This window comes from Leuciscus leuciscus (assembly GCF_965113295.1).
Source record: "Leuciscus leuciscus genome assembly, chromosome: 1".
NCBI lineage: Eukaryota > Metazoa > Chordata > Actinopteri > Cypriniformes > Leuciscidae > Leuciscus > Leuciscus leuciscus.
The window spans coordinates 73,095,754-73,121,058 of record NC_138725.1 but is presented as its reverse complement, the minus strand read 5'-3'; the positions used below and the strand labels follow the sequence as shown (position 1 = coordinate 73,121,058).

Sequence of the window (25,305 nt, the reverse complement as noted above, 5' to 3'; positions counted from 1 at the left end):
TCCTACACACACACACCCTGAGCGCCGCTGACATACTGGACCTAACTAACTAAACAACTTACTCCATCTCTTTCATACTCTGACCATAACATATACTCAGATAGACAGATAGATAGATAGATAGATAGATAGATAGATAGATAGATAGATAGATAGATAGATAGATAGATAGATAGATAGATAGATAGATAGATAGATAGATAGATAGATAGATAGATAGATAGATAGATAGATAGATAGATAGATAGATAGATAGATAGATAGATAGATGAAGAGGAGGACAGCACAGTGTTGCAGACATTCATGATCAGTTTTAAAAAGTCAACAGCACCATCTTCTGGCTAGTTTTGCTTGTTCCTCAAATTTGTTCAAATGCAATCCTCTAACTGAGTTAAGCTGGAGAAAAACAGGTACACATGTATAATAGCCTAGGGTACAATGGGGCTAAAGGCACACCCTAAGAAAAATGTGCTTATCGGCCTGGCTCGAGTCTTCCGCTGCTGGATCACCCAGCGCCCGTGGCGTGTCGGCGCCGGAGTGAAGGAAGGCTGGGATGATCATGCTAACATAGCCTATTCATTCAGCTCAGCGGCTCTGGCCAAGCTGTGATAAAAAAAAATAAACGCTATTGCCAATTTTACAAAGGGGAGCTGCTCAATATGTCCCGCCCTGTCTCCCTGTTTCAGTGGAAATTACGTCAGTACACTGAATAATGCTGCGCGTTTCAAGGCACTTCCGTGGGTCTTTAAGTGCTCTTAGCGGCCTTTATTGTAGCCTATTAATATTATTTAATCTGTACAGGTTTTCAAAAATATACTTTTTAACATTTGAATTATACACAATACAATTAAGTGCACTTCTTTTCACAAGAGATTGCATGTTAATATGACAGTGAGTAACTTGTTTAATTTGATGATAAATCATTAGATTATTACTGAAATAAAGGGCAAATCTGCATGTTCTTGCGTTCAGTGTGCAAAGACAATGTCAAAATCAAGAAAGGTGAGGATGTTTAAGAAATCAAGCACTTTCCACTTCTATTCCAGACTCTTGAATTGTTTGCCATGTGTTTTAATAGGAACCCTAATGCAGAGAAAGCAAGCATGTTCCCCATAAAGTCCCATAAAGAGCTAAATCTGGGTGATCAACGCCACTCATTTGAAGGGCTGTCTTACGGGATCAGTGACCTGAGATGTAAGCGGAAGGTGAGCAGATTTGGCAGAATATCTATCTATCTGTGTATATATTGTCTAACTGTTTGCTCTGTAAGAAATATCCTAATTTTACAGAATTAATTAATAATTATTTTTTAAATAGGCCTATATTTTTTTCAAATTGTCCTCAAAACTCTGTAAAATTACAAACAATATATGTAAAATTAACATGGCTCTCATTTTAAGTATTATGCCATTAATTACATATTACAGTATTTCTCTTTTATATATATATATATATAAAAATACAGTATTATTTATATAATTTTTCTTAAATTACATACAAATGTGAAATTACAAAACTAATGGCGATAATAATTCGCGAAATCACCACCAGATGGTGCAAAGGGACAGTTGGGACCATTGTTCACACTGTAAAAAAAAAATAAAAAAACATAAAAAAATGTAAAATGTCCTATTTAACAGAAAGTTTAATTAAATGTTTCACCACAAAACTTATTTTACAGCTATTTCCTGAATTATTATGATATGATAACACCTTAACTGTAAAAAATAAATAAATAACATGGAGAAAAAAAAAACGAAAAAAAAAAAAAAACATTTACATGACTGGCATTAACAGAACATTAAACACTTTCAGATCTCTCAAGATCTCAGCATCTTCACCTATGTCTATCCAGTTTGACTATTTCTTTCATACAAAAGTTCTTATTGAGAATAAACGGAGGTTTAGATGTTGATGTGTTGTTGAACATAATAAAGACCATTATGTTGATCAGTGTTTGCTTTCTTTGGGCTCTAGACCCTTGGCTTTTTAACTTTAGTAGTAACCACCTCGCTCAGAAAACCTCTAGACGAGCTTTTGTCAAGCAGTCAGCAAAGTTGTACTTTGAACATCAACGATCCTGACAAACATTCATTTACTGGTTTATTTTGATAGTTCCTGAATATATACTCTCATAACACATGACAAAAAAAAAAAATGCTTATGCTTTTTGTTTGGTTGTTTTTCACCACTAATGTGTGTCTGAACTAGAGCTGTGAGGCGGAGTTTGTGTGAGTGACGTGGGTTACGCAACCTCTCATCTGACACAGTTGCAGCTTTCACTTCCGCAGGAGAAATGGAGCAGAACAACTAAAGAAACCCAGACTGGATTCTTCTTACTTTTCACATCAGGTTTTATCAAGACTTCAATTCCACTGCATTCTCTGCGCCTTAGACTTCAAAGGTAAAGTTTAAGAGTTTCATTTCACAGCTGTCCTGGACGTTTAACCGTGTGATCGCTTTGGAGTGAAGTCTCTGTTTACATGTCGATTCGCTTGTGTTTCGCTAAAACCGCCCGTGCTAAAGATACACCAATAACGGATATGAACTATGAATAATGACAGTGTCCACATGCTTATTTTGTGTCACTGGTTGTACAATTATATATTTTTTCAGTTTGAACTTGGGGTTGTTGTATTGTACAATTGCTCTTTTAAACATTCATACAGAGGCCATGCATGCATCTTAGATGTTTACTACATTAAAATGTATGCTTTGCTGTACAAACACTAAGCAATTTAATACCAAACGTGGAGAAAGTCTAAAAATATAATAATAATAATAATAATAATATATACTGGAAAACAGTTTAACTATATGCTTTACATCAGTTCTGTGTTTCTGATCATAATGCTGTTCATAAATGTGGTTTTAATCATTGGGTTTATAATTAATATTATTATTTTTCTCCATAGGAAGGGCTTTCCATTAGAAGTGCAGCGATGGTGCAGAAATATCAGTCCCCTGTGAGGGTTTACAAGTTCCCCTTTGAGCTAGTAATGGCGGTGAGTTTTTAAGAAATGATATGTGCATGAGAGAGCATATCTCGTCATACTGTTTAAAAGTCTATCTATATTAGGCTAAATCCTTTTACATCTAGTTTTCTCTACTCTCTCTCTCTCTGTGTGTGTGTGTGTGTGTGTGTGTGTGTGTGTGTGTGTGTGTGTGTGTGTGTGTGTGTGTGTGTGTGTGTGTGTGTGTGTTTCCAGCTTTGTCTTTGTTAATTTATGTGTATTCAGTATTTTATTGAGTAATGTTTGCAAAGTTTGTCTAGTCAGCTGTCCTCTGTCTCAAAGCTGCATTGCTCTAGAGTTCACTAGACTGTCAGATCAGTCGTCAGCTCAAATGCTGGTAAATCTTTAACCTCGCAGAGCACAGCTTTCTATTGTTTTATTGCTTTAATAGCATTCATTGTTTGAATTGAACCAGTGTTTCAAACGTTCCTGGCTAATCGCTCAATACCGCAGTCCAAACATTCTGAAATATACAGTAAAAGTATTGCCCGCAGAGAGCATGAAACTATCAAGATTCAAGAAACATTTAGAAAACAAACTATCAAGACTGTAAATCATACTTCATACAAATCAATTATATATATATATATATATATATATATATATATATATATATATATATATAATATATATATCTCTTATATGTTCATAATTTTGTATATCGTTGGGCTGGTCATGGTAATAGTCATTTAAAAATTATAATAAGTTTCAATATTAACATTTGTTTGTAATATTTGAAGAGATTTTTGTTACAATAAACAATGTTGTGTGGGATCACCACTTAGTGTCCAATAATAATAATAGTATATATTTTTTTTCATTCAGTGTAAAATATGCATCTTGAAAACCAGTTGAAATCCATACACTGGGATATATTATCTTAACTTTTTTTTCTGTAATAAAACTGATTAGATTTAGATGATTCTAAGATTTGAAGCTGTTGTAAAATGCAGATAAGCACACCAATAACTGATTTATAAACATTGCTAATGAACTTGGGAGAAGAATTACTCAATTATTGAAATTTTCACTTTATATTATAAATATTTACCAATGTCAATGGTCAAAATTACTGTAACGTACGGTTTCGAGTGTATTCAACATCCTCTGGCTTGTCAATGCACAGTAAAGTTGACGCTTATTAGCTAATGTTTGGTGTTCTATGAGCACGATTCCAGTTCACCTCTTCATACTATGAATGCCCAATGAAAATATCAGTTTAACTTCATCGATGAGGTTTACTATTTGACTGGCTGTTTTAATAATAATAATGATAAAACATTTAGATTTAGTCTACTTTCGTGGTGCCTCATATGCAAAACAAACACTGGATCTTTGAAGTAGGCCGATCTCAAGCCCTGTTCACACCTGGTATTAAGACACGTTGTGGTCGATCGGATCATAAGTGGACGATGCTAAATACCGGTGTAAACGGGGTCTAAAACATTTTGAGCTTGTCCGCTTTTGACCAGAGGGAGTTGAAATCACATTCAACCGGATTACTTTCGTAGTGTAAACACTCATATGGTCGAATGCGTTCAAACAGCCACAAAACACCGTCTTCTCTCCGTCTACTGAACTAATGCGTGAACATTATGGGAAGAGCTCTAGCCAGACGGGGTTTAAGCTTTGTCGGCTGGAGACCAAAGTTTGGTTTGAGGATGAAAAACGTATCAAGCACAGTGTTCTCTCACCATTCCTGATTTCTAACACACACTCACAGCGTTCGGCTGGTATTCGGCTGTCAGAGCAGAAACGAAAGCTCATGTTCTCCGTGTGTTTTTCCTTCGTCTCCACATGCGTTCATATGTACATTTCATGTGCTTATTTTGTCCATCAGATTGAAAGAACTGAAAAAGGCCAAACATTTACCCGCCCCACCCATAAACTCTCCCCTCGAAATCAGGACTGAAGCGGTTGAAAGTGGACAAAAGAGACGGATTAAAAAACAGGTGTAAACGGGAATGCGTCTCCCTCGTCCACTTGTGATCCGATCCACCAAAACACATAGTTGCCCCTCCCCACATCAGCAGCTGCCCTGATAAAGCTGACAAGAGCAGATGACATCAGCACTTCCATACACGCTCAAATCATTTCACGACTGTCTCGTGAGCTTTTAATGTTATCTCACCCTTTACACAATCATTATCTGATCTTTAACACTTACCATGAACTGAGAAACCTTGTGAAAATGAAGTGCACTTTAGCATCTTTATATGTAATTACATAATCACTTCCATTGGCTTCGAAATACGGTAAAAAGTTACTGCTGAATGAACTGACAAGCATTTTTGGTCAACTAAAATATACTTTAATGCCATTTGTATTGAAATGTGTCATGTATTTAAGTGTATTTGTTGCAATTTAGTACATTTAAAATATATTAACTTATCAGATTATAATGACGTGCTTTAGTATGTTAGTCAACACTTACAAAACAAGTGCACTTCTTTAAAGCATGACAAAATAGTATTAAAACAATTATTTAAAATGCACTGTAAATTAAGCTTTTGTTAGACATTATAACAAAGTGTTCTTTTTAAAAGTGTACTTAAGTGTGTTAAGAAACAGTCATGAAAGTATTTAAGTGGACTTAAAGGGATACTCCACTTTAAAATGAAAATTCTGTCATCATATAATCACCCTCATGTTGTTTCAATCCTTTATGAATTTCTTTCTTCTGCTGAACAGAAAGGAAGATATTTAGAAGAATATCAGTAACCAGTCAGTTTCTGGTACCATTGACTTCCATAGTATATATTTTTTCCTACTATGGAAGTCAATGGTACCAGAAACTGACTGGTTACTGATATTCTTCTAAATATCTTCCTTTCTGTTCAGCAGAAGAAAGACATTCACACAGGTTTGAAACAACATGAGGGTGATTATATGATGACAGAATTTTCATTTTAAAGTGGAGTATCCCTTTAAGTTGGCTTTTATTTCATTAATATATTTTATGCATGTACGGTTTTACGTACATCAAGTTCACATTTAAAGGGGTGGTTGATTATGATTTCACTTTTCTAACTTTAGTTAGTGTGTAATATTGCCGTTTGAGCATAATCAACATCTGCAAAGTTACAACGCTCAAAGTTCAAAGCAAAGGGAGATATTTGCTTTTAAAGAAATAGCTTTTTAAGGACTACAACAAACGGCTGGTAGAGACTACACAACATTCCTCCCAGATTAGTGACATCACCAACCCTAAAATTGACATAAACCCACCCCCTGAACACGATTTATAGATTATCAAGACAGAATATGCTAATCACTGACCAGAAGATAACTACACATAAGCTACATAAATTCATCAACTAACCATTCAGAAACGTCCTGTTGCTTCTACATGTTGTCACTTCTTCTTGAGTCTCTCCATTATTGTCTGAATCCGGTTTGAACATAAAAGGTTAAAAGTTTTGAAATGTTCAGTGCATGTCGGTGTGAGTGCAAGCTGTTGAAGCTCCGCCCCCCTGTGCCGGGAGCAGCAGCTCATTTGCATTTAAAGGAACAGACACAAAACGGTGCGTTTTTGCTCACCCTCAAAAATTTACAATTTTAACATGCTATATAAAAATATCTGTGGGGTATTTTGAGCTAAAACTTCACATACACACTCTGGGGACATCAGATAATTATTTTACATCTTGTGAAAAGCGCATTATACCACCCCTTTAACATAATTAAGCACACTTCTTTTTCTCAAGGGAAAGAGCCATAAGAGCCATTTAGGATACATTTAAAAATGTATTTCTGTTAATAATAATAATAATAATATATCAAAGCAAGTGTTAAAGATGAGGCAATAGGTTTTTGCCGTTTTGTGGTTGGAAAGTAGATCCATCATATCAGTTATGGGAGGAGAGTTTTAATGTTCAATAGCTTTCTTTCTCATAGCTACACTAAAAAAATTATTTCAATTTATTTCACACATGAATGCCATATAATACTGGCCTGAATGTGTGGAGTGAGTCTGCCGCAGTATTAACTCTGGCACAGTGTCAGTAATCTCAAGGCACGATTGATCAGCCGGTTAATTAGGTTACAGTTCACACGCATTGATCCTCCTCGCAGTGACATCATTTCCCCAGGCGAAAGCGCTAATCACTCGCTCTTATCAGCATTATTATTGTGTATTGCTTTTTCAGATTTGCTGAGTGCACAGTTTGACGTCACGCTTTAGTCAGCACGGGTCGCTGCTGCCAATCAAACTTCATCTGGGGCAGAAACCTCGGGGTTAATGTCACAAAGGCTTACAGTGGTGTCGGGCTCGTTGCTCACAATATAAGACCCACTTCAGCATGTCATTGTGTTAGTATAGGAGAAACTACAGGGATTGGTCTAGATTTCCAAGACTGCTCACATCACGGGGGTTGAGCAAATTTGAATTGAACTGAGTGTGTTAGTGCCCGTCGAATTTTTTTTCAGCGGCATTGTAAACCCTAACGCTCAAAATAATTAATTGGTTTGAGTTGGACAAACTTAAATTAAATGAATTAGTTGAGTCAAATTAACTTTTATGAGTATTTAGCACTTTCTTTTTCTTTCAAGTTCACAGAACTGAATTTTAAGAAAACTGAACTGTTTCAATGTTTTGAGTTTTATCAAATTATTTATTTTAATTTAGACGAACTTAAGTTTAACTGAAACGGCTGGGATGTCTATTTCCCAGCATGCTTTGCCAATGGCACTCCAAAGGGAGAGTGGTTCCAGAAGTATGTATTTCGAATCAATCTCCTTTTTTTTTTTTTTAAAGCATTATAAGCAAAGTACCAAATCAACCTTCCGCAAGGTAAATAATAACATTAAAAATATTGATTTGAAGCACAAAAGGTATTTGAAAATGGGGGAAAAAATATAAAGGTTCAAGATTTTAGTGAAGGGGGAAAAAACTACTATCCCATAAACTGCATAATCGGATTAAAAATGATGGAGAAATATAAAACTACTAATTTACAATGTTGATTATATATTATATGTACAGTATATAAAAACATATTTTAAGTATTTTGAGAGTATAGGGTTACGTCATTTGCAGTGTGTCATGGGAGTGGGCGGAGCTTAAAGAGCTCTTTTGGCACGTTTTGTTGTCGCGACTCTCTGATTGGTGGGATTTTCTGTTCATCATCATGTGTAATGTAGTTTTAATGTAGATTAATGTAGTTCTGTTTAACGTCATTATTTTAAAACCAAATTGAAATAGAGCGGGCTGACGGCTTTCATTAGTTCAACACCACAGATCATTCATATTGACTAATTATGTATATTGTTCCCCTGATATGGACATTTCAGGATAAAAGTAGATTTTTTTATTTTAGTTAATTAAATATAATGACATTTATCAAAAAAAATATATAATATTTATGGAAATTTCACATAGTGTGTAATGTTCATGTTCCAATGAAACTGTATAATTAAAAGCAATTTTTTTTTTCTATTTTAATTCTGCTTTATTAAATTCAAATGACCATTATAATTTTACAATTATTCAGCTTAATTCAATTTAAATTCAGGAATTAAATATGCATTTAAAAGGCATTTTTCAGTTATAGGACTGCTGTAGTGGGGCTTATTGTTCCTGAAAGTAGAAATTAATACACAATGCTTAATCTCTTACATAAAAGCTGTTATTGTGTTCAGTCCAGAGAAAACATTTCATTGTTTGATCAATCGCTTTAATGGATGACGTCCATGGACATCATCACTTTATTGATTTGACACAAAGGTCAAGCATTTTAAAGAGGCTAGCATACTCAGGTTTGCAGTATGCATATGAGCTACTACAGTGACCAAAATGACATGACCTTTCAGTCCAGCATGACAATTATTTATGCAAAAATGGATTAAATGCCAAATAAAAAATCTAAACTAAACATTGTGACAACAATGAAGCATACTAAACTGTTGCATATACAGTCACTTTGTGTATAATTCAGAGGAAAGGAGCTTGCCTTTGTTTAGTAGGTCTCACAGTAGACTCTATAGATCATTTACATTTTATGCATTGTGTACATAATATAATTGTTTGATTTTTAGCAGGATCGTGCATGACTTTCAGTGGAATAGCAGAGTACACATACTAAAACAAACATGTACTTGAAAACCCTCATCCACTGCTCAGCAGAAATATCTCCTCTCTGATGGCTAAAGCATTAACGTGGATGCAGTTTAGAGCTGTAGTGTCTAATATATGCATCATTAGAGACACAAAACTCAGTAGAGCCCAACAGTATCTCTGGAAGTGAGAATGCTGGTAAAATAAGGATTTTTAACAATAATATGCAAGACTATTTGTGTATGTTTGACTATGTTACTTGCAGACAATACAATATTAATGAAATAAAAGATTACATAAGAGTGCTTAAAGACTTCAAATAATAAAGAGAATTCAAATAATGATGATTTGAGTTTTGATTTGTCGAAAAACTACCAAAACATATATGTAACCAAACACTTGATTATAATTTACATGTAATAGTGAATGATACAATATACTTAAAGTTAATATATTTTAAATGTAGTAAATTGCAACTCTACATCATCACAAATTACAAAAACATTCAAATAAACAACATAAAACTTCCAATAGATATTACATTAAATATTTTAGTTTACCACAAATGCTTGTCAGCACATTCAGCACGAACTTTAACCATATTTCAGAGACAATAAAGTCATTTTGAAATTATATAATGATGTACTTAAAACTGGGTCAAAAATTATACGTAAATATACATTGCAATATCTTTTTAAATAATTGCATTTAATATAAATGTAAACTATAATACATTTACATGTAATTGCAACTAACATGCAAAAAAATATCCAAAAACATTTCATATCACTCATTTGCCACGGATATTCTTTTAAAGTATATTATTTCCATAATAAGCACTCTTTTTAAAAGTATTTTAAAGTGTGTTTCTGTTTCACAAGGATTACGATGTTGCACTGGTTCCTCTAACACACTCCTCCTGTGACTTCTTAAAGTGGGAACCTTAAAAAGCGAGAGATTAGGGAGTAAATATTGACGGGCGTACCTGTAGTTTAGTGGTATCGTAGACTTAAGACTTCATGTGACACACTCTACTTGCAAACCTGGTCATATGAGCCACTAAGTCAACTGAAAATAAAACAATAACACATCACAAGACAAGTGGCACATTTTCAGGAACATATATAATCTAAATGGGGGTCATTTGTACACATTAGCTGAGCTGAAGAGAAACATATTTTTATTAAAATTGCATTGTGTGCAAAAACTGTCTACCTGCATCTCTCGTAATGAGTTTTTTTTCCCTCCAACTCTTACATTGGTTTCATCTTTTTCTCTCTCATAGGCCTATGACAAAAGATTCCCACACTGTCCGCTGATACCCATGTTTGTGAACAGCGACATCATCAGTGAGTGTCATAGTGAAGACGGGGCGACACAAGTGACTGAACGCCGGTGTACCGTGGACGTCGAGGCTCCTCGGCTTTTGAAGAGGGTATTTAATCTTTTAGAAGTCCAAAATGTCATAAACTGTGACACTGTGAGCATTCATTTGACTAACATTTGAACATTAAAATAATACGAGAAGCTGTTCCCTGCGATTACTGTATGTAAAGTTTATTGGCACAGTTGTTTGATGATCCTAAAAGAGAAATGACTATAGTAAAATTATTTAAAAAACCCTTTTGATGCTATAAAAAAAAGAAAGAAAATGAAACCACAACAACAAAAAAATTGATTTTGTTGTATGCAAAAAAATATATATAAAAAAAAAAATGCTTGAAGATTCTTCAAAAATTCGTCGTTGGTGTATCACAGGTTTAGCACAACGTGGGAAAATAAATGAAAGCAGGTTACTTGTTTAGGTGAACTCTTCCTTCATTTTGTGTGTTTAAAACTTCATAATAGCCTTGATTATGATTATGACACATGGCTGTGTGTACAGATAGCAGGAGTGGACTACTTGTATTTTATCCAGAAGAACTCTTTGGACCGAAGAGAGAGAACTCTGCATATAGAGGCGTACAACGAGTCCTTCTCCAGCAGAGTCAACGTCTACGAACACTGCTGCTACACGGTCTGTCCTGCTCTCTCCCTGCCGTTTCCCTCTTATTTAAGGACACGTGTTTATGTGTTCGCTGCTTTATCCTGATGTTTGAACGATCCCTCCTCAGGTTCACCCGGAGAATGAAGACTGGACCTGTTTTGAGCAGTCCGCCAGCATGGACATCAAATCCTTCTTCGGCTTCGAGAGCACCGCAGAGAAGATCGCAATGAAGCAATACGCCGCCAGTATTAAAAAGGTCTGTGTGCGTTGATTGGTTGGATGGATGGATCAGGACATGTGACAGGCCAAATTCAAACCTATATCTATACCTAAATACATATCTCTGTTCACAAAGACTCTTATTTTGAAGTCCACACCTGAAAACTTTCTCCTGGCCTGCCATGTTACATCGTGTTTTTCCTACAGTATTTCCAAATGTTCTAGAAACGTTGCATTTGCATTGCATACCTTTCGAGAGATTTTTTTGTTCCCTCAATAAGGCTTTGGAAAATAGATCTTCCCATCTCATAGTATTTCCATCGCTGTAAAACTTGAGCGAGCACCTCCCCCCCCTCCAATCTCATTAAAGGGTCTGTACAAAAGAAGATTATCTGGAAAACTAGAACAAGTAAATATTAAGGGTCAGATTTACTAAACGGGGGGAAATTAGCGTGAGAGCACAATTGTAAAAAAATAATGTTTGGAAAGTTATGCGCGTAATCTACTGACGACGCGCATATTGAACACAGAAGCAGCCGGATCGTAGGCCATGTCCACACTAGAACGTTTTCCTTTGAAAACGCATCTTTTTCTCTGCGTTTTGGCATTCCGTCCACACTGAGACGCCGTTTTTATTAATGAAAACGAAACCTTTTTGAAAACGCACTCCAAAGTGGATAAATTTGAAAACGCCGTTTTCGTGTGGTAGTGTGGACCGTCAAAACTGAGGTATTTAAAAATGATGACGCAAGTTTAGTCATGTGACGCATATTGTACCAATAGATATTCATGTTTATAATGGTATTGCTACTCACTTTCACACTGTTGCTAAAATATGTTACTTTACACACTCTTCATGTCACAGTCCTGCAAAGATGACAGAACAAATTCACTCACATTTGCTGTCCTGCGGCAAAACATGAGAGCAGTCGCGATATAGACCAAATATATAATAGTGACTGAGTGCGACCTGGACGCATCAGTGAATGCTGAGATATTTTGCTAACATTTATATTTCCGTCTGTATCATCTCAGTGAGCTTTTGTGAGGTTTTACGTATGCGCTGTAAGGTGAATTTAGCGTTTTCAGGCATTTTTCAAAAGTTTCTCATCCACATTGAAACGTCAGAAAACGCCTGTAAACGCTAATGTGGACGGAGAACGTTTGTATCTGGAGTAATGCAATAACACAATCTACCTAGAGCAGAGCAAATTAGCGTCTGGTTTAAGACATGCTTATTTTTGGGTGGAAAATAAAGGCGCAAATACCAGTAAATTGACTTTGTAAATCACCTTGCATGATTCATCTAAATACTTTCCTCCTATAAATTTTGCGCCTGAAAGGGAAACTCCTACAAATGTAATGCCGCAAAAATAACCTTGTCCACGCCTTGTCAGAGCTAATTTTTATTTTCACTGCGTGTCTTTAGTAAATCCTGACTGTAGTTTTTTTTTTTGTGTGTGTTGTAAATCTGGCCCTAAGTCTAAAACATTTGAAACACTTTTTTTATATATATATTTCACAAAATAAATGTTTACTTCATCTAGACTCAGACAGTGAAAATGACTGTTTCTTACTGCTTTATTTTCAAGAATCTCCTTCCTTATTTTCAAGAATCTCCTTCCTACTTTTAGATTCCTTTTATGTCTATCATCAGGATCTGTTCTCTTGTAATGTCCTGGTTGTGGCTGGCTTGCGTGTAAGAGTGTGTTTTTCATACATCTGTGTACCTAAAGCCAATGTTTACTTGTTTCATTTGACTAAACTCTTGTGTCACTCTCTATTTGTCTCTCTCTCTACAGGGAAAAGAGATTATTGAATTTCACCTCAAACAACTGGAGGAGGAGGGCATTACCCACGTGCCCCGCTGGGTCCCTCCTCCCGCCACCATCCCGCCTCACCAACCGCCTGTCAGCTTAGCCAGAGCTATCCCAGCATGCAACAGTAGAGCTCATCCCAGCTCCACAGACGTCCTGCCAGGCTCTCCGGATGGTGAGATGAATCATACTTCAGCCCGCGAGCGTGTGCTCATAAATATAATAATGCAGGAGGAATGGAATGATAACGAGAATCAACATGTCCAAATTCTAGTGAGCTGCCTTGTTGTCTACTTCCCACTTGAGCAGATTATGTGCTTTCAAAGGCAGCGTCCTAACTCCACCCTCAAAGAAACAAACCTCACTTATAACAATATTCTAATATATAACTTTGCAACTGCATGTCAATTAACTCTCATTAGAGTATTTTAGTAGACTGGTAGGGTTAGGGTTAGAGTAAGTTGACATATAGTTGCAAAGTTACTTATAGTCAGTAGAAAATCTGTTGAGGAGGATCAAAATAAAGTGTTAGCAGATATTAAGAAGACAATCGACAGTTAGTTGACATGTAGTTGCAAAGTTACTTGTAGTTATGTCTAAAGTGGACCATCAATAAAGTGTTAAAGGTTTTCCCATTCTATTAATGTTACTGGAGGAAGGTTTGTTCATAACTTTAAGAGAACGCTCCAGTTAGCTTGACTTATCTGAAGCTCTCTACATTGGCATCTCTGTGCACGTCACAAACAGTAGTCCTCACACACACCGCACTGAGTGATTAACTCACTATTGATTTCAAATGATGGGAGGAACATGTTCAAATGATCTATCATATCAGCACGAGAGGAGGCCGATATACTGGATATTCTAAGTGAAAAGAGTCAATGATCTCCTACACTTTTCTCAGCTGTCTGATGGTTGTGTGTTGTTTGCAGACAAGTTAGACGCAGACTACATCTCACGCTATCTGGGACAGCTGACTCCTTTCCAGGAGAGCTGCCTCATTCGCCTTCGACAGTGGCTGCAGGAAACACACAAAGGAAAGGTGAGTGCAATGTTCAGGATAAAGTACTAGTCGGGGACAGCGGGGCTAAAGGTGCATTGATTTTATTTCTGTACTCTAAACCACTAGATGCCACAAAAACTCCTTCCTAAACACCCAGGATTCACTATGCATGTGGACATTTGGTTGATCCTTGACACGATGGCGGGAAGCAAAGCAAAGTTGATTCTGCGCTAATTTGATCTAATATTTAATGTTTTTAAAAATGTAATCGATTTAGGTAGCAAATGAGAATCAGTACAATTACCAAATATATTTTGGTTTTCAGCTTTTTTTAAATCAACAGTTTTTAATTTAAGAAAATGTAAAAGTATGTTATTTGGGGTAAAAAGGCCCCTGCTGTTGGGCTAAAGGCTTAACACTTGACATGGCTGAGTTTTCTATTTGTTCACATGACATGGTTACATTTAGATGGTTAATGTCAATGATTCTGTTAAAGTCCTCCTGTAGTCAATAGTTGTATCCCTTAAAACTCATCTTTGATCACCAAAATGACATATTCAAATGTTTTTTTACTTGGACAAAAAATTATTCATGCCTTAAAATAGCTTGAATGTAATTCAATGCGGTTCTATGAATATGCAAATGAGCCCCGCCTCCACTCACTCACACCAGCTCAGAGATCCACTGGTTGACGATCACACGTTGATCTGATTGGTTACAAGGTAGTTTGTGACGTCAGAAACACCAGCGATTTCAAACCGTGTTTTTGAGACTGTCTTTGATTCACTGCAGTTTTAAGGAGAAAATGGTGTTGACTTATGAATTTGCACGTTTTGTCATAAAGCTTATTAAAAACACCACATACACATATAAACAACATTAAAAGCTGGGTTTTCACCATAGGGGGACTTTAATAAAATCATATAATAAAATATCATGCGTATTGTTGCTACTGTTAAGCCAATTTAAATGATTATGGGATCTTTCATAATCTTTACTTTTTTAGTTTTTTTTTTTTCTGTATTTTTAAAATGAACAAATTTTAATGACAGTATATTTACTGAACAAAAATAAGTTCTATTATGACAAAACCTGTATATTATGAAAAAAAATATGAACCAGCACAACTGTTTTCATCATTGATAATGTTTCTTGATCATCAAATCATCATATTAGAATGATTTCTGAAGGATCATACGTGTGACACTGAAGACTGGAGTAATGATGCTGAAAATTCAGCTTTAATCACAGAAATATATTACATTTTAACATATATCACAATAGAAAACAGTTATTTTAAATTGTAATAATATTTCTCAATATTACAGTATTTACTGTATCTTTGATCAAATATGCAGCCTTGGTGAGCAGAAGAGACTTCTTTCAAAAACCTGAATTTCCAACCAGATGGGGGATTTTATTTGAATTAAATCCGTATTTATATGAATCCCATCAGATCCCTAAAGACGAGCACGTGCTGCGTTTCCTGCGCTCACGAGACTTTAATCTGGAAAAGGCTAAAGAGGCTTTGTGTCAGACGCTCACATGGAGAAAGCAGCATCAGATCGACTTCCTGTTAGACACGTGGCAGTGTCCGCAGCTCCTGCAGGACTATTACACCGGAGGCTGGCATCACCATGACAAAGGTCCATCACATGTACTTTCACTTTACTGCTTTACACATTGTCATTTAAAGCCGGATTATCGGCCACAGAACTAATGGAGAGGCATTTCCCCTCTCAATCCTGGATGTGTGTTAGTCCTGTGCCGGACTTTGATATAAAGATCAGTTGAAGCGAGAGCACACTAGCGAGTGTTTTCCATAGGCTGTATTAATATCAAACAAGCAGAAGTTAATGTGGTTATGTGCTTCTCTGTGTGTATTATATAGATGGACGTCCTCTCTATATCCTTCGACTTGGACAAATGGACACCAAAGGTTTAGTGCGGACGCTGGGAGAAGAGACTCTTCTGAGACATGTAAGAGTTAGACGAATACTAATAGTATGAAATGACAAATCGAAATGTCAGATCAAATTTAGTGCTTTTCACAATACACATCATTCCAACGCAGCTTTACAGTCATTGTGTTAATAATGCCTCAGTGCTTTACCACAGAGCAAGAAGATTTAGATCTATCTATATTGTATGTATAGTGTTGTCTACTCTAGCTCATATAGTGCAGCAGTGACTCACGTTTGAGCATTCAAAGCAATTTAGATATTAAAACATTGGTCGGTTTTGTTTCTAAGCGAGAGTACGCAATTCTCAAAAAGTGTTATTGAAGATTTGTCACAAGTGAAACAACCCTGCTTGTCAAAGTCTGATGCTCGGGCAAACGACTGAGCATTTAAAGGTAATTAGGAGATTGAAATATTGGGTGGTTTTGTTTCTGTAGAGTAACAATTCTTTAAAAGCATCAATGAAGATGTACTGTATGATTTGATTGTTTTAAGTGAAAAATATCAGGTGTTCACAGAGTCTGATGTGTTGAGAAATTTAGGTTTAATTTCAATTTGTAACATCTCTGATTTCATACAGAAGCGCTATATCGTTCCGTACTGTGGTTGAAAGTCACATATTTTGGTAAATAATTTGGTCATATCACTCTTTTCTTTAAAGGGAGCTGCTAGAAAAAAACTCGTAATGCTTTAATCCCACAGTGAGCAAGTCAGAGGCAAGAAACAAAAAAATAATTTTTAGTGTTAGCAGTAGAAAAATGACTTGGGATAAACCAAGCTACACCAGGGATTCAAATTCAATTCAATAAAATGACCACATTCACTGACGCCCTTTACCTTTGACCCAACGTTTAGGTGCTGTCTATCAACGAGGAAGGTCTCAGACACTGTCAAGAGAAAACCAAAATATTTGGAAAACCAATCAGGTACTTCATTTCTTCATGCATTACCAAACAGATCATGTACTGTATTAATCTCTATATAGTGGCCATAATCAGTGTTGGGTGTAATGCATTACTAAGTAATTAATTACTGTAATTGAATTACTTTTCCCTTGAAAAAGTAAAGTACGGGATTTTTCTGTAATTTAATAGTTACTTCAGATGTAATTGCATTAAATACTGTATATATTTAAAACTATAGTGAATTTAACGTCTAATGCTAAAAATCTATGTTTTTTTAATGTAACATTCTCCTTTTAAACACTTTGGCCAGTTCAAGAATAATTTATGCAATTTTATATTATTTATTTTAAAGAATTAAAAGAGCAGTTTCATGTCTATTCTTGTATTGTTCAACTGGTCGAGGTTGATGTGGGATTTAGAAAGTAATAAGTAATGCAATACTTTATAGAAAGAGTAATTAGTACAGTCATCTAATTACACTGTTGAAGATTAAATTAGTAGCAAGTAATTCATTACATTTTTAGAGTAACTTACTCAAAACTGGCCATAATAAATGGGAATCAAAAGGAATTTTATTTTTCTGGATTTGGTTCCAATTCCAAATCCACTGAACCAACATCATGAAAACCAGCCAGTTCCAGTATTTTTTTATTTATTTTGAATAAAAAATCAGATATCGGTTCTCAACGCTAGTGGCCGTACACATTGTGTGTTTTACTGTACATGGTGCCTCCACCCTAAAGAAATAAGTGCTCTTGTGCTGTAGTTGTTGGACATGTCTGGTGGATCTTGAGGGGTTAAATATGAGGCATCTGTGGAGACCGGCCATCAAAGCCTTGCTGAGGATGATAGAAGTTGTAGGAGCCAACTACCCTGAAACACTGGGCCGTCTCCTCATAATCAGAGCACCCAGAGTGTTTCCTGTGCTCTGGACTTTGGTAAACACACACACACTCTCATAGGATTTCACATTAGGACACACTTAGAACATAAAAAGAATGTTAACAAATAGTTCAGGATATTAGGAAAGACTGAGTTGAGCACTTACTCAATCTTCATTTAATGTTGTAAATGTCTCCACACACTGACCCATCACAGTTAAATGTCATGTTAGCGCGGTGTTATTTCACTCATCCGGCCTTTCTTAATTTCCGGGCTTCTGTAAATGTCGTGCTTTCGTTCTGCTCTCAGGTGAGTCCATTCATCGATGAAAACACACGGAAGAAGTTTCTCATCTACGCTGGGAATGACTACCAGGGGCCTGGAGGACTGGTGGACTACATCAACAGAGACTTCATCCCTGACTTCTTAGGAGGAGACTCTCTGGTGAGTCTTCAGAACTACAGGCGGTGAGATCTGACGTGTTAACCCGTGTGTCAAACTCAGGCGACGTCTACATTCATTTTAGTTTAAAAACGTTCTCCGTCCACACTAGCCAAAACACAGAGAAAAAGATGCGTTTTCAAACTAAAGCGTATTAGTGGGGACAAGGCCTCAGTCCTGGAAGGGCAAACTGAAAGTGTAACTCCAGAACGCCTGCTTGGAAGTTTCTAGTAATCCTGAAGACCCTGATAAGCTGGTTCAGGTGTGTTTAATAAGTGTTGGAGCTAAACTGCAGGATATTGGTCCTGTGTTAACCCTCTTCAGTTGGTTGAAAACCTGACGTGCTGCTGTATTCTCTAGTTCATGTAGAGGGTTGATGGAGTTCACAAAGCTGGTCTCCAGAGTATTGCAGTAATCTAGCCTTGAGATGATAAGAACCTTTACTAAGAGCATATTCAGAGAGTTAGAGTCTGATATTACTCATGTTGTAGAGAGCAAATCTGATGATAGTGCTGCCGTTGAGATGTGGTCATGTGCTTCTCATCTGGCCTGGTTAGATTAAGCTGAAGCTCTTCAGGAAAGCTGAGATAGGACTATATGTAGAGACATGCGGGATCATTAAGCTGGAACTCTGTTTAGAAGTGATAGGACATGTCACGCACCTTCCCTAGGCCAACAACTCATTCCCAGATATTAATTTGCATAATTATATTTGAATATTGGTCTTTGTGTGCATATTTATCATAAAATGATACAGTGGTTTGTGCCAAACAGACGCTCCTCTAAGGGACTTCAACAGGCATTGTAAAACAGTAGTACATTTCCTCATACTTTAGCAGAAGAGGATTTATAATGGAAATAATATACGTTAAAAGAATATACTTGCATGCAAAATGAATGAAAAGTTTTCGGACACTTAATTGCATGTTAATTGCAATTAAATGAAAATTAATTATAGTTTAACATTAATGTTACATTAATGTTTTTTTTTTTTTTGTCCCACTTAAGTATGATTTAAGTACATTTATATGTAACTTCATTATTACTTCTATTGTCTTTGAAATATGAAGTTACTGCTGAATGACAGGCTTTTATGGTACACTAAAAATACAATGGCATTTCTATTGAATTTTTGTCAATGCCATTTTTGTCATGTATTAAACTATATTTGAAATTACTCATTTGTAATGGTGAAGCTGCTATTTGGTACATTTATATTTATTTTTAATTTAGCATGAACACATTACAGTTCAAATTAAAATCCACTTCAAAGCATGACACAAGATTATTAAAAAAAAATATTTAAAATGCACATTAAAGTAAAACTTTTAATTTGACATTATTACAAAGTGCAGTTTCTAAAAGGCCACTTAAATGTGTTAAGAAACAGTGTCTCTCTTTAAGTGCACTTAAGTGGCCTTTTATTTCATTAATAATATATAGCCTAATCTACAAGTACAGTTGATTAAAAATATACTTTTAGATTTGAAGTACACTACTAGTGCACATTTATTACAATTATATTTCACACACTTCTTTTTTCACTAGAGAATATAAAACCCATCAATAGCAACAATGTCATGTGTTTCTCTCCTGGAATGTGAAGGTAAAATAATGTAATGGCATCAAGACATGGGATCATGCCGTCGTGATATGATATGTTTGATATCAATGAATACATGAAACGCTTTGCCATTATAATCAGAATTTGCTTGCCGTATCACTTGTTTGTTGTAGTGGTGTTTTTATGTTCCTTGTACTCGTGTATAATTATTGTACAAGTATACTTGTATATTCGTGATGGTCTTTTATTAAAGCACAGGGGCAACGCTGACCTTAACTTGACTTGCCACAGAAAACCAAGAGATGTCATTCACTACTACTGGACACATGTAGCTGGACAGTGTACAGTATTTATTCAGACAGAAATGATCAAAAACATCACTCTAATCTAATCTTCTCATGTTTAATTCAGTGTGATGTTCCTGAGGGAGGTCTGGTTCCCAAGTCTCTGTACCGTACGGCCGAGGATCTGGAGAACGAGGAGGTTAAACTGTGGAATGAATCTATCTACAAGAGCGCGAGTGTGTTGAAGGGATCTCCACATGAGGTACAGCTCACACACTCACAACACTCAACAATACACAGCTTTTACTGGTTACTTCAGCTGGGCAACGTTCACTTTCATATCCAGTGTGTTAATAAGTGGTGCCATCTGTTGGTTATAAGAAGACATGCAGCGTGAAGTCAAATACTGTTACTCTAGTTCTGTTTAAAGTGCAGATCTGGACATATTTGCAGTTTATAGTGTATTATTGTGTTACTATAAACTTCAGAATTGGCTCCCTTTTAATTCATGAGTGTGAATTTGAATAGAAATAGACAATTTCATGAGGGATTTGTTCATACTGAAAAATATTTTCTTTTAAATGAATTGTTTCAAACCTGTATGGATTTCTTTCTTCTGCTGAACACAAAAAAAGATATCTTGAAAAATGTCGGTATAACCAAACAGTGAATGGACCCCATTGACTTCCATAGTAGGAAAAAAAAATACTATGGAAGTCAATGGGGTCCAACTGTTTGGTTACTGACTTTCTTCAAAATGTTTACTTTTTCTTCCTTATGTAAATTCTAATTTGATTGTTTTCCTGCAATTCAAATTCCAGATTATCGGCTGAATTCTGAATGGTGCGCAGCGCTGTGTGTTATGCATTATGAAATAAAGATAAATCCCTTTGTTCATCTTCAGGTGCTGATAGAGATCACAGACGTATCGTCCGTCATCACGTGGGACTTTGACGTGTGTAAAGGCGACGTGATCTTCAACATCTATCACTCCAGAAGAGTCCCTCAGCCAGCTAAAAGAGACGGTCTGAGCGCGCACAACCTCGCCTGTCCCGGCGGAAACAACGTCCAGCTCATTGACCGATCGTGGATGCTGGGACAAGACTACAGCATGGTGGAGACGGCCCTCACCTGCAGAGAGGGAGAGAGCGTACAGGTGAGGGAATCTCACCAAACCTGTCAACAACATGGACGACTCAAACCAGACAAACTCTCATTCTCTTCTTTGGTTTCCCATCAGGGCTCTCATGTGACGCGCTGGCCTGGATTCTACATCCTGCAGTGGCGTCTTTACAGCACTCCAACATGCACTTCATCCAGTCGGCCGCGTGTCGATGATGTTCTGGCCTCTCTGCAGGTCTCCTCACACAAATGCAAAGTCATGTATTTCACAGAAGTGCTGCAGTCCACTGACTTCAGGTCTGGATGTTTACATATTGCAAAGTGCTTAGCATAAAAATGTGAATGAATCATGGTAAACTATCATCTGGAAAGCCAAATGGTGTGTTTAAAGGTGTGTGTGTGTGTGTTTCCATCAGAGGCTCCATGAGCAGTCTGGAGTCGAGTCACAGTGGTTTCTCTCTGCTCAGCGCCGCCACCACCTCCTCCAACCAGTCACACACAGACTCCACCGTTTCCAGATAGCATCTTCATCCAGCGGGAGAGACTTTAGCTCTGCGGGATTACCAGTTCCTGCAAATGATGAACGAACAGAGGTTCACATTAAACCAACAAATGCCTGGATGAGTGCTGATCTTTTTCTGATAAACTACTGGCTTTCTGGAAATTACATGCAAGCTTTCTGTACATTGTTACAAATAAATGTGTAAATGTTGTTTACTTTGGTTGTCTGATTGAGCAACTTTATGAATGTGGCGCATAAAGCTACACTGTGCAACTTTTGTGTTTGGAACGAATGAACAAAGTTTAACAATCATATCAAATATTCATTTTCCAAACTGTGATTTTGATTTGCCCTGAATCACTACGGTAAGTTTTTAATAATGATTTTATTATTAATTATTTTTGAGTTGTCAGGACGGTTTTCCTGGGAAACTGCTTACTTCCGTCATTAATCCAAGCATGTTACAGAAAATTTCCAATATAAAGAACAATATATCTGAATAAAAAGGCCAGGCTACATATATATAAAACGATTGTGTCTCTTCAGAAGACTGTGTTTAAACCACTCCATTCATATTGATTTATTTATATAAGGACTAAACCAGTCCTTAAACGTACCCGTATCCACATCAACTGTCACGATTTCCCTTGTGTTTTGTGTATTTTCTGTCTCCATTGTTCACTTCCTGTAGTTTGTTCCAGTTTTCCTCTTTTTCTAAAGTTACCCTTGTTTGTTCCATTGGTAATTCATTACACACACCTGTTCCTTGTTATCCAGTGTAGAAATACCCATGTGTTTCAGTTCTCTTTTTTTCTGTCCTTGTCTTTACATGAGTGTTTGTAAAACTGTTGTGTTTTTGTTTCCTGATTGAATTATTCTCATCTTCCCTGTTTGAATTATTGTCTTCATCTTCCCTATTTGGATTATCTTTGTGTGTTTATTTAATAAATTATTGAGTAGATTATCGCCTCTTCTCTGCTAACCGTAACAACTGGCAGCAAAAGTGTTTTGCAATTCAATATGAACACAATGAGTACATTGGACTTATTTTTTTCATGGAAGTGCATAGAAATGAAAAACACCTCATATAAAGTGTGACCGCATCAGTTTTGGGTGAACAGATTTTCAACGGATTTTCAGATTTCCTTTAAAAATATCTTTGTGTTTTGAAGATAAATGCAAGTCTTGGGTTTGGTACGACATGATAACATAATTTTCATTTTTGGGTGAACTAACCCTTTAATATTTGAGCTACTGTTTGTGGGAATATTGTTAGTCTCATTTAAATGTCATGAAATATATTTGTATTGGTGAATGACTGTGTGTGGATGTGAAGGCAGTTGTTCCTCTGATAACAGGGTTTCATCATTTCTAGGTTGGGATGATTCACCTTTATTTCCTAAATATCCATCACTGAAACATCTCGACTCTGTAATTCTTCTTTTAGATTCTCACAGAACACACACATCATTGAATCTCCAGGGAGTGTGGAGTCTGTGTTAAGACTGTGTTCATGATTTTATTCATTCTTTTAAGACGAGAACAATATACAACTTTAAAAAAGAACAATTTATTAAGTTTTAAACTGATAATATGCAATATCTGATAACATCAATATCATTTAGGCCTAGCTGACAGAAAACAAAAATTAAGAATCAAAACAAATGCAATCAAACAAATACATTTACTGTAAGTAAAGACCCCATTAAATGATAAAGATCTTTGTGAGTTCTATATAACTAAAATGAGATTATCTTCTGAGAAACATCTGGATTCCACATGTATAAAGTAGCAGTGTTCAGTGGCGAGGATGAAACTGAGCAGAGCCGATCAGACCCGCAGTGAAGACAACCGTCCCAAAGATCATTTCATCAGCGCTATAAACCCCTCTGATGAAGGACCGGTCCAGTGTCCGAGAGTGATCTGAGTGGTTGCTAGGCGGTTGCTATGGTTTCCATAAGTTATATGCATTAATACAAGTTCAACAGTTTCATGTAAATCAGCTCCGCTCGTCTTCCTCACAGAATCAACAGAGTCAAATATATAATAACATATTTACACAAAGAAACAACAAAAACCCAGAAAACATCCTCTGATATTCTTAATATGATCAACAAGATCTTCAAACCAACATCAACAAACGTTCAGACACACACACACACACACACAATCACACACACGCACACAAACACACACACAAACACACACACACACACACACACACACACACACACACACACACACACACACACACACACACACACACACACACACAGTCACACACACACACACACACACACACACACACACACACACACAACAGGACAGTGAGTTTATACACTGATCACAGAAAACACACACGAGAGAAGAAACAAGAACAGCAACACTGTTTTTTAATGTGTGTGTTAGTCAGTTGTATGTATGCGTGTCAGTCAGTGTGTGTGTGTGTGTGTGTGTGTGTGTGTGTGTTTAATGTGACACAGAGACACTGAAGAGTTAACATTATAAACATTAAATCCAGCACAGAGGGGTTCAGTGAATGTGGTGTGTAATGTGTGTAAGTGTGTGAGTGTGTGTGTGTCAGAGACGCTGTAGAAGGACAGAGTGCCGGCCGACACGTCCACACACACTCCTACTCTCTTACAGGATCCTGAACCAGCAGAAACAGCAGTGGAGTTATTATTGTGCCAGACAGTGAATCCGTGATCAGAGCGGATCAGACTCCAGGACTTCTGATTATATCCAAACCCACAGTCACTCAGTCCTTTCCTCTTGATTCCTTTATATGACACTGATATTACAGCATATCCACTCCATTCAGCCTCCCAGTAACAGCGTCCAGTCAGACTCTCTCCACACAGAACCTGAGGATAATAATCAAATCTCTCTGGATGATCAGGATACGACTGACTCTCTCTCACACGCGTCACCTTTCTGTTCTCCTCAGACAGAGCGAGACGAGTGTGTGCTGTGTTTGGATCCAGTGTGAGATCAACGGCATCTGAACACAAGAACACACACATTACAACACCAACATTTACAACAACACACACTAAATCTGTGTTTCTGGACTTACATTTGTGTAATCTTGAAATCATGAACTGTCCTCTGTGATCCACACTAGAAAACACACAGACACACACACACACACACACACACACACACACACACACACACACACACAGAGAGAGAGAGAGAGAGAGAGAGAGAGAGAGAGAGAGAGAGAGAGAGAGAGAGAGATTATTACACAAAAACAGAAGTTTCTCATATTGTGAACACAACTTTTCTTTCTTTCTTTCTTTCTTTTTCTTTATTTCCTTCTTTCTTTCTCTCTCTCTCTCTCTTTGTTTGTTTGTTTTCGACAGGGATTTTTAACCCGACGAATACCTTGGTCCAAAGCGTGCCAACTCGGGCTTGAGGATCCTGGAGTGGTTACGAACAGAGAGTGTAGGGCTACCTGAGTCAGGAGACGGCAGCGCCGGATGATTCTGTCAGCATTAAAGACTATTAAAATAATTTACCTCAAAATATACCTAATTTACCTCATAT

General features: G+C 36.6%; 2 protein-coding genes across 5 annotated transcripts in view; one reads left to right on the top strand and one right to left on the bottom strand.

Annotated features, from left to right (window-relative positions):
• Positions 1-2,246: 2,246 nt before the first annotated feature.
• LOC309510641 (SEC14-like protein 1) lies at positions 2,247-21,971 on the top strand. 2 transcript variants are annotated; one of them, XM_082185499.1, is made up of 16 exons: positions 2,247-2,404; positions 2,916-3,005; positions 10,355-10,504; positions 10,955-11,086; positions 11,184-11,312; positions 13,078-13,267; positions 14,025-14,134; positions 15,552-15,741; positions 15,987-16,075; positions 16,912-16,982; positions 17,728-17,899; positions 18,153-18,287; positions 20,260-20,394; positions 21,037-21,288; positions 21,373-21,551; positions 21,671-21,971. In XM_082185499.1, the coding sequence occupies exons 2-16, from the start codon at positions 2,943-2,945 to the stop codon at positions 21,774-21,776; spliced, it is 2,103 nt and encodes a 700-aa protein (XP_082041625.1). In that variant the 5' UTR covers positions 2,247-2,404; positions 2,916-2,942; the 3' UTR covers positions 21,777-21,971. The 2 variants fall into 2 exon arrangements, with proteins under 2 accessions (XP_082041625.1, XP_082041626.1); XM_082185500.1 differs by having other exon boundaries at positions 2,257-2,409; positions 2,920-3,005.
• A 1,275-nt stretch (positions 21,972-23,246) lies between these two features.
• LOC309509895 (uncharacterized protein) overlaps positions 23,247-25,305 on the bottom strand; it is a 328,406-nt gene continuing 326,347 nt past the window's right edge. For all 3 annotated transcript variants that reach the window (XM_082184865.1, XM_082184866.1, XM_082184867.1), the window contains 2 exons: positions 24,833-24,876; positions 23,247-24,757 (listed from right to left, as the gene is read on the bottom strand). In XM_082184865.1, the coding sequence (XP_082040991.1) occupies positions 24,189-24,757; positions 24,833-24,876 (613 nt within the window). In that variant the 3' untranslated portion in view covers positions 23,247-24,188. The remainder of the gene's footprint in view (positions 24,758-24,832; positions 24,877-25,305) is intronic.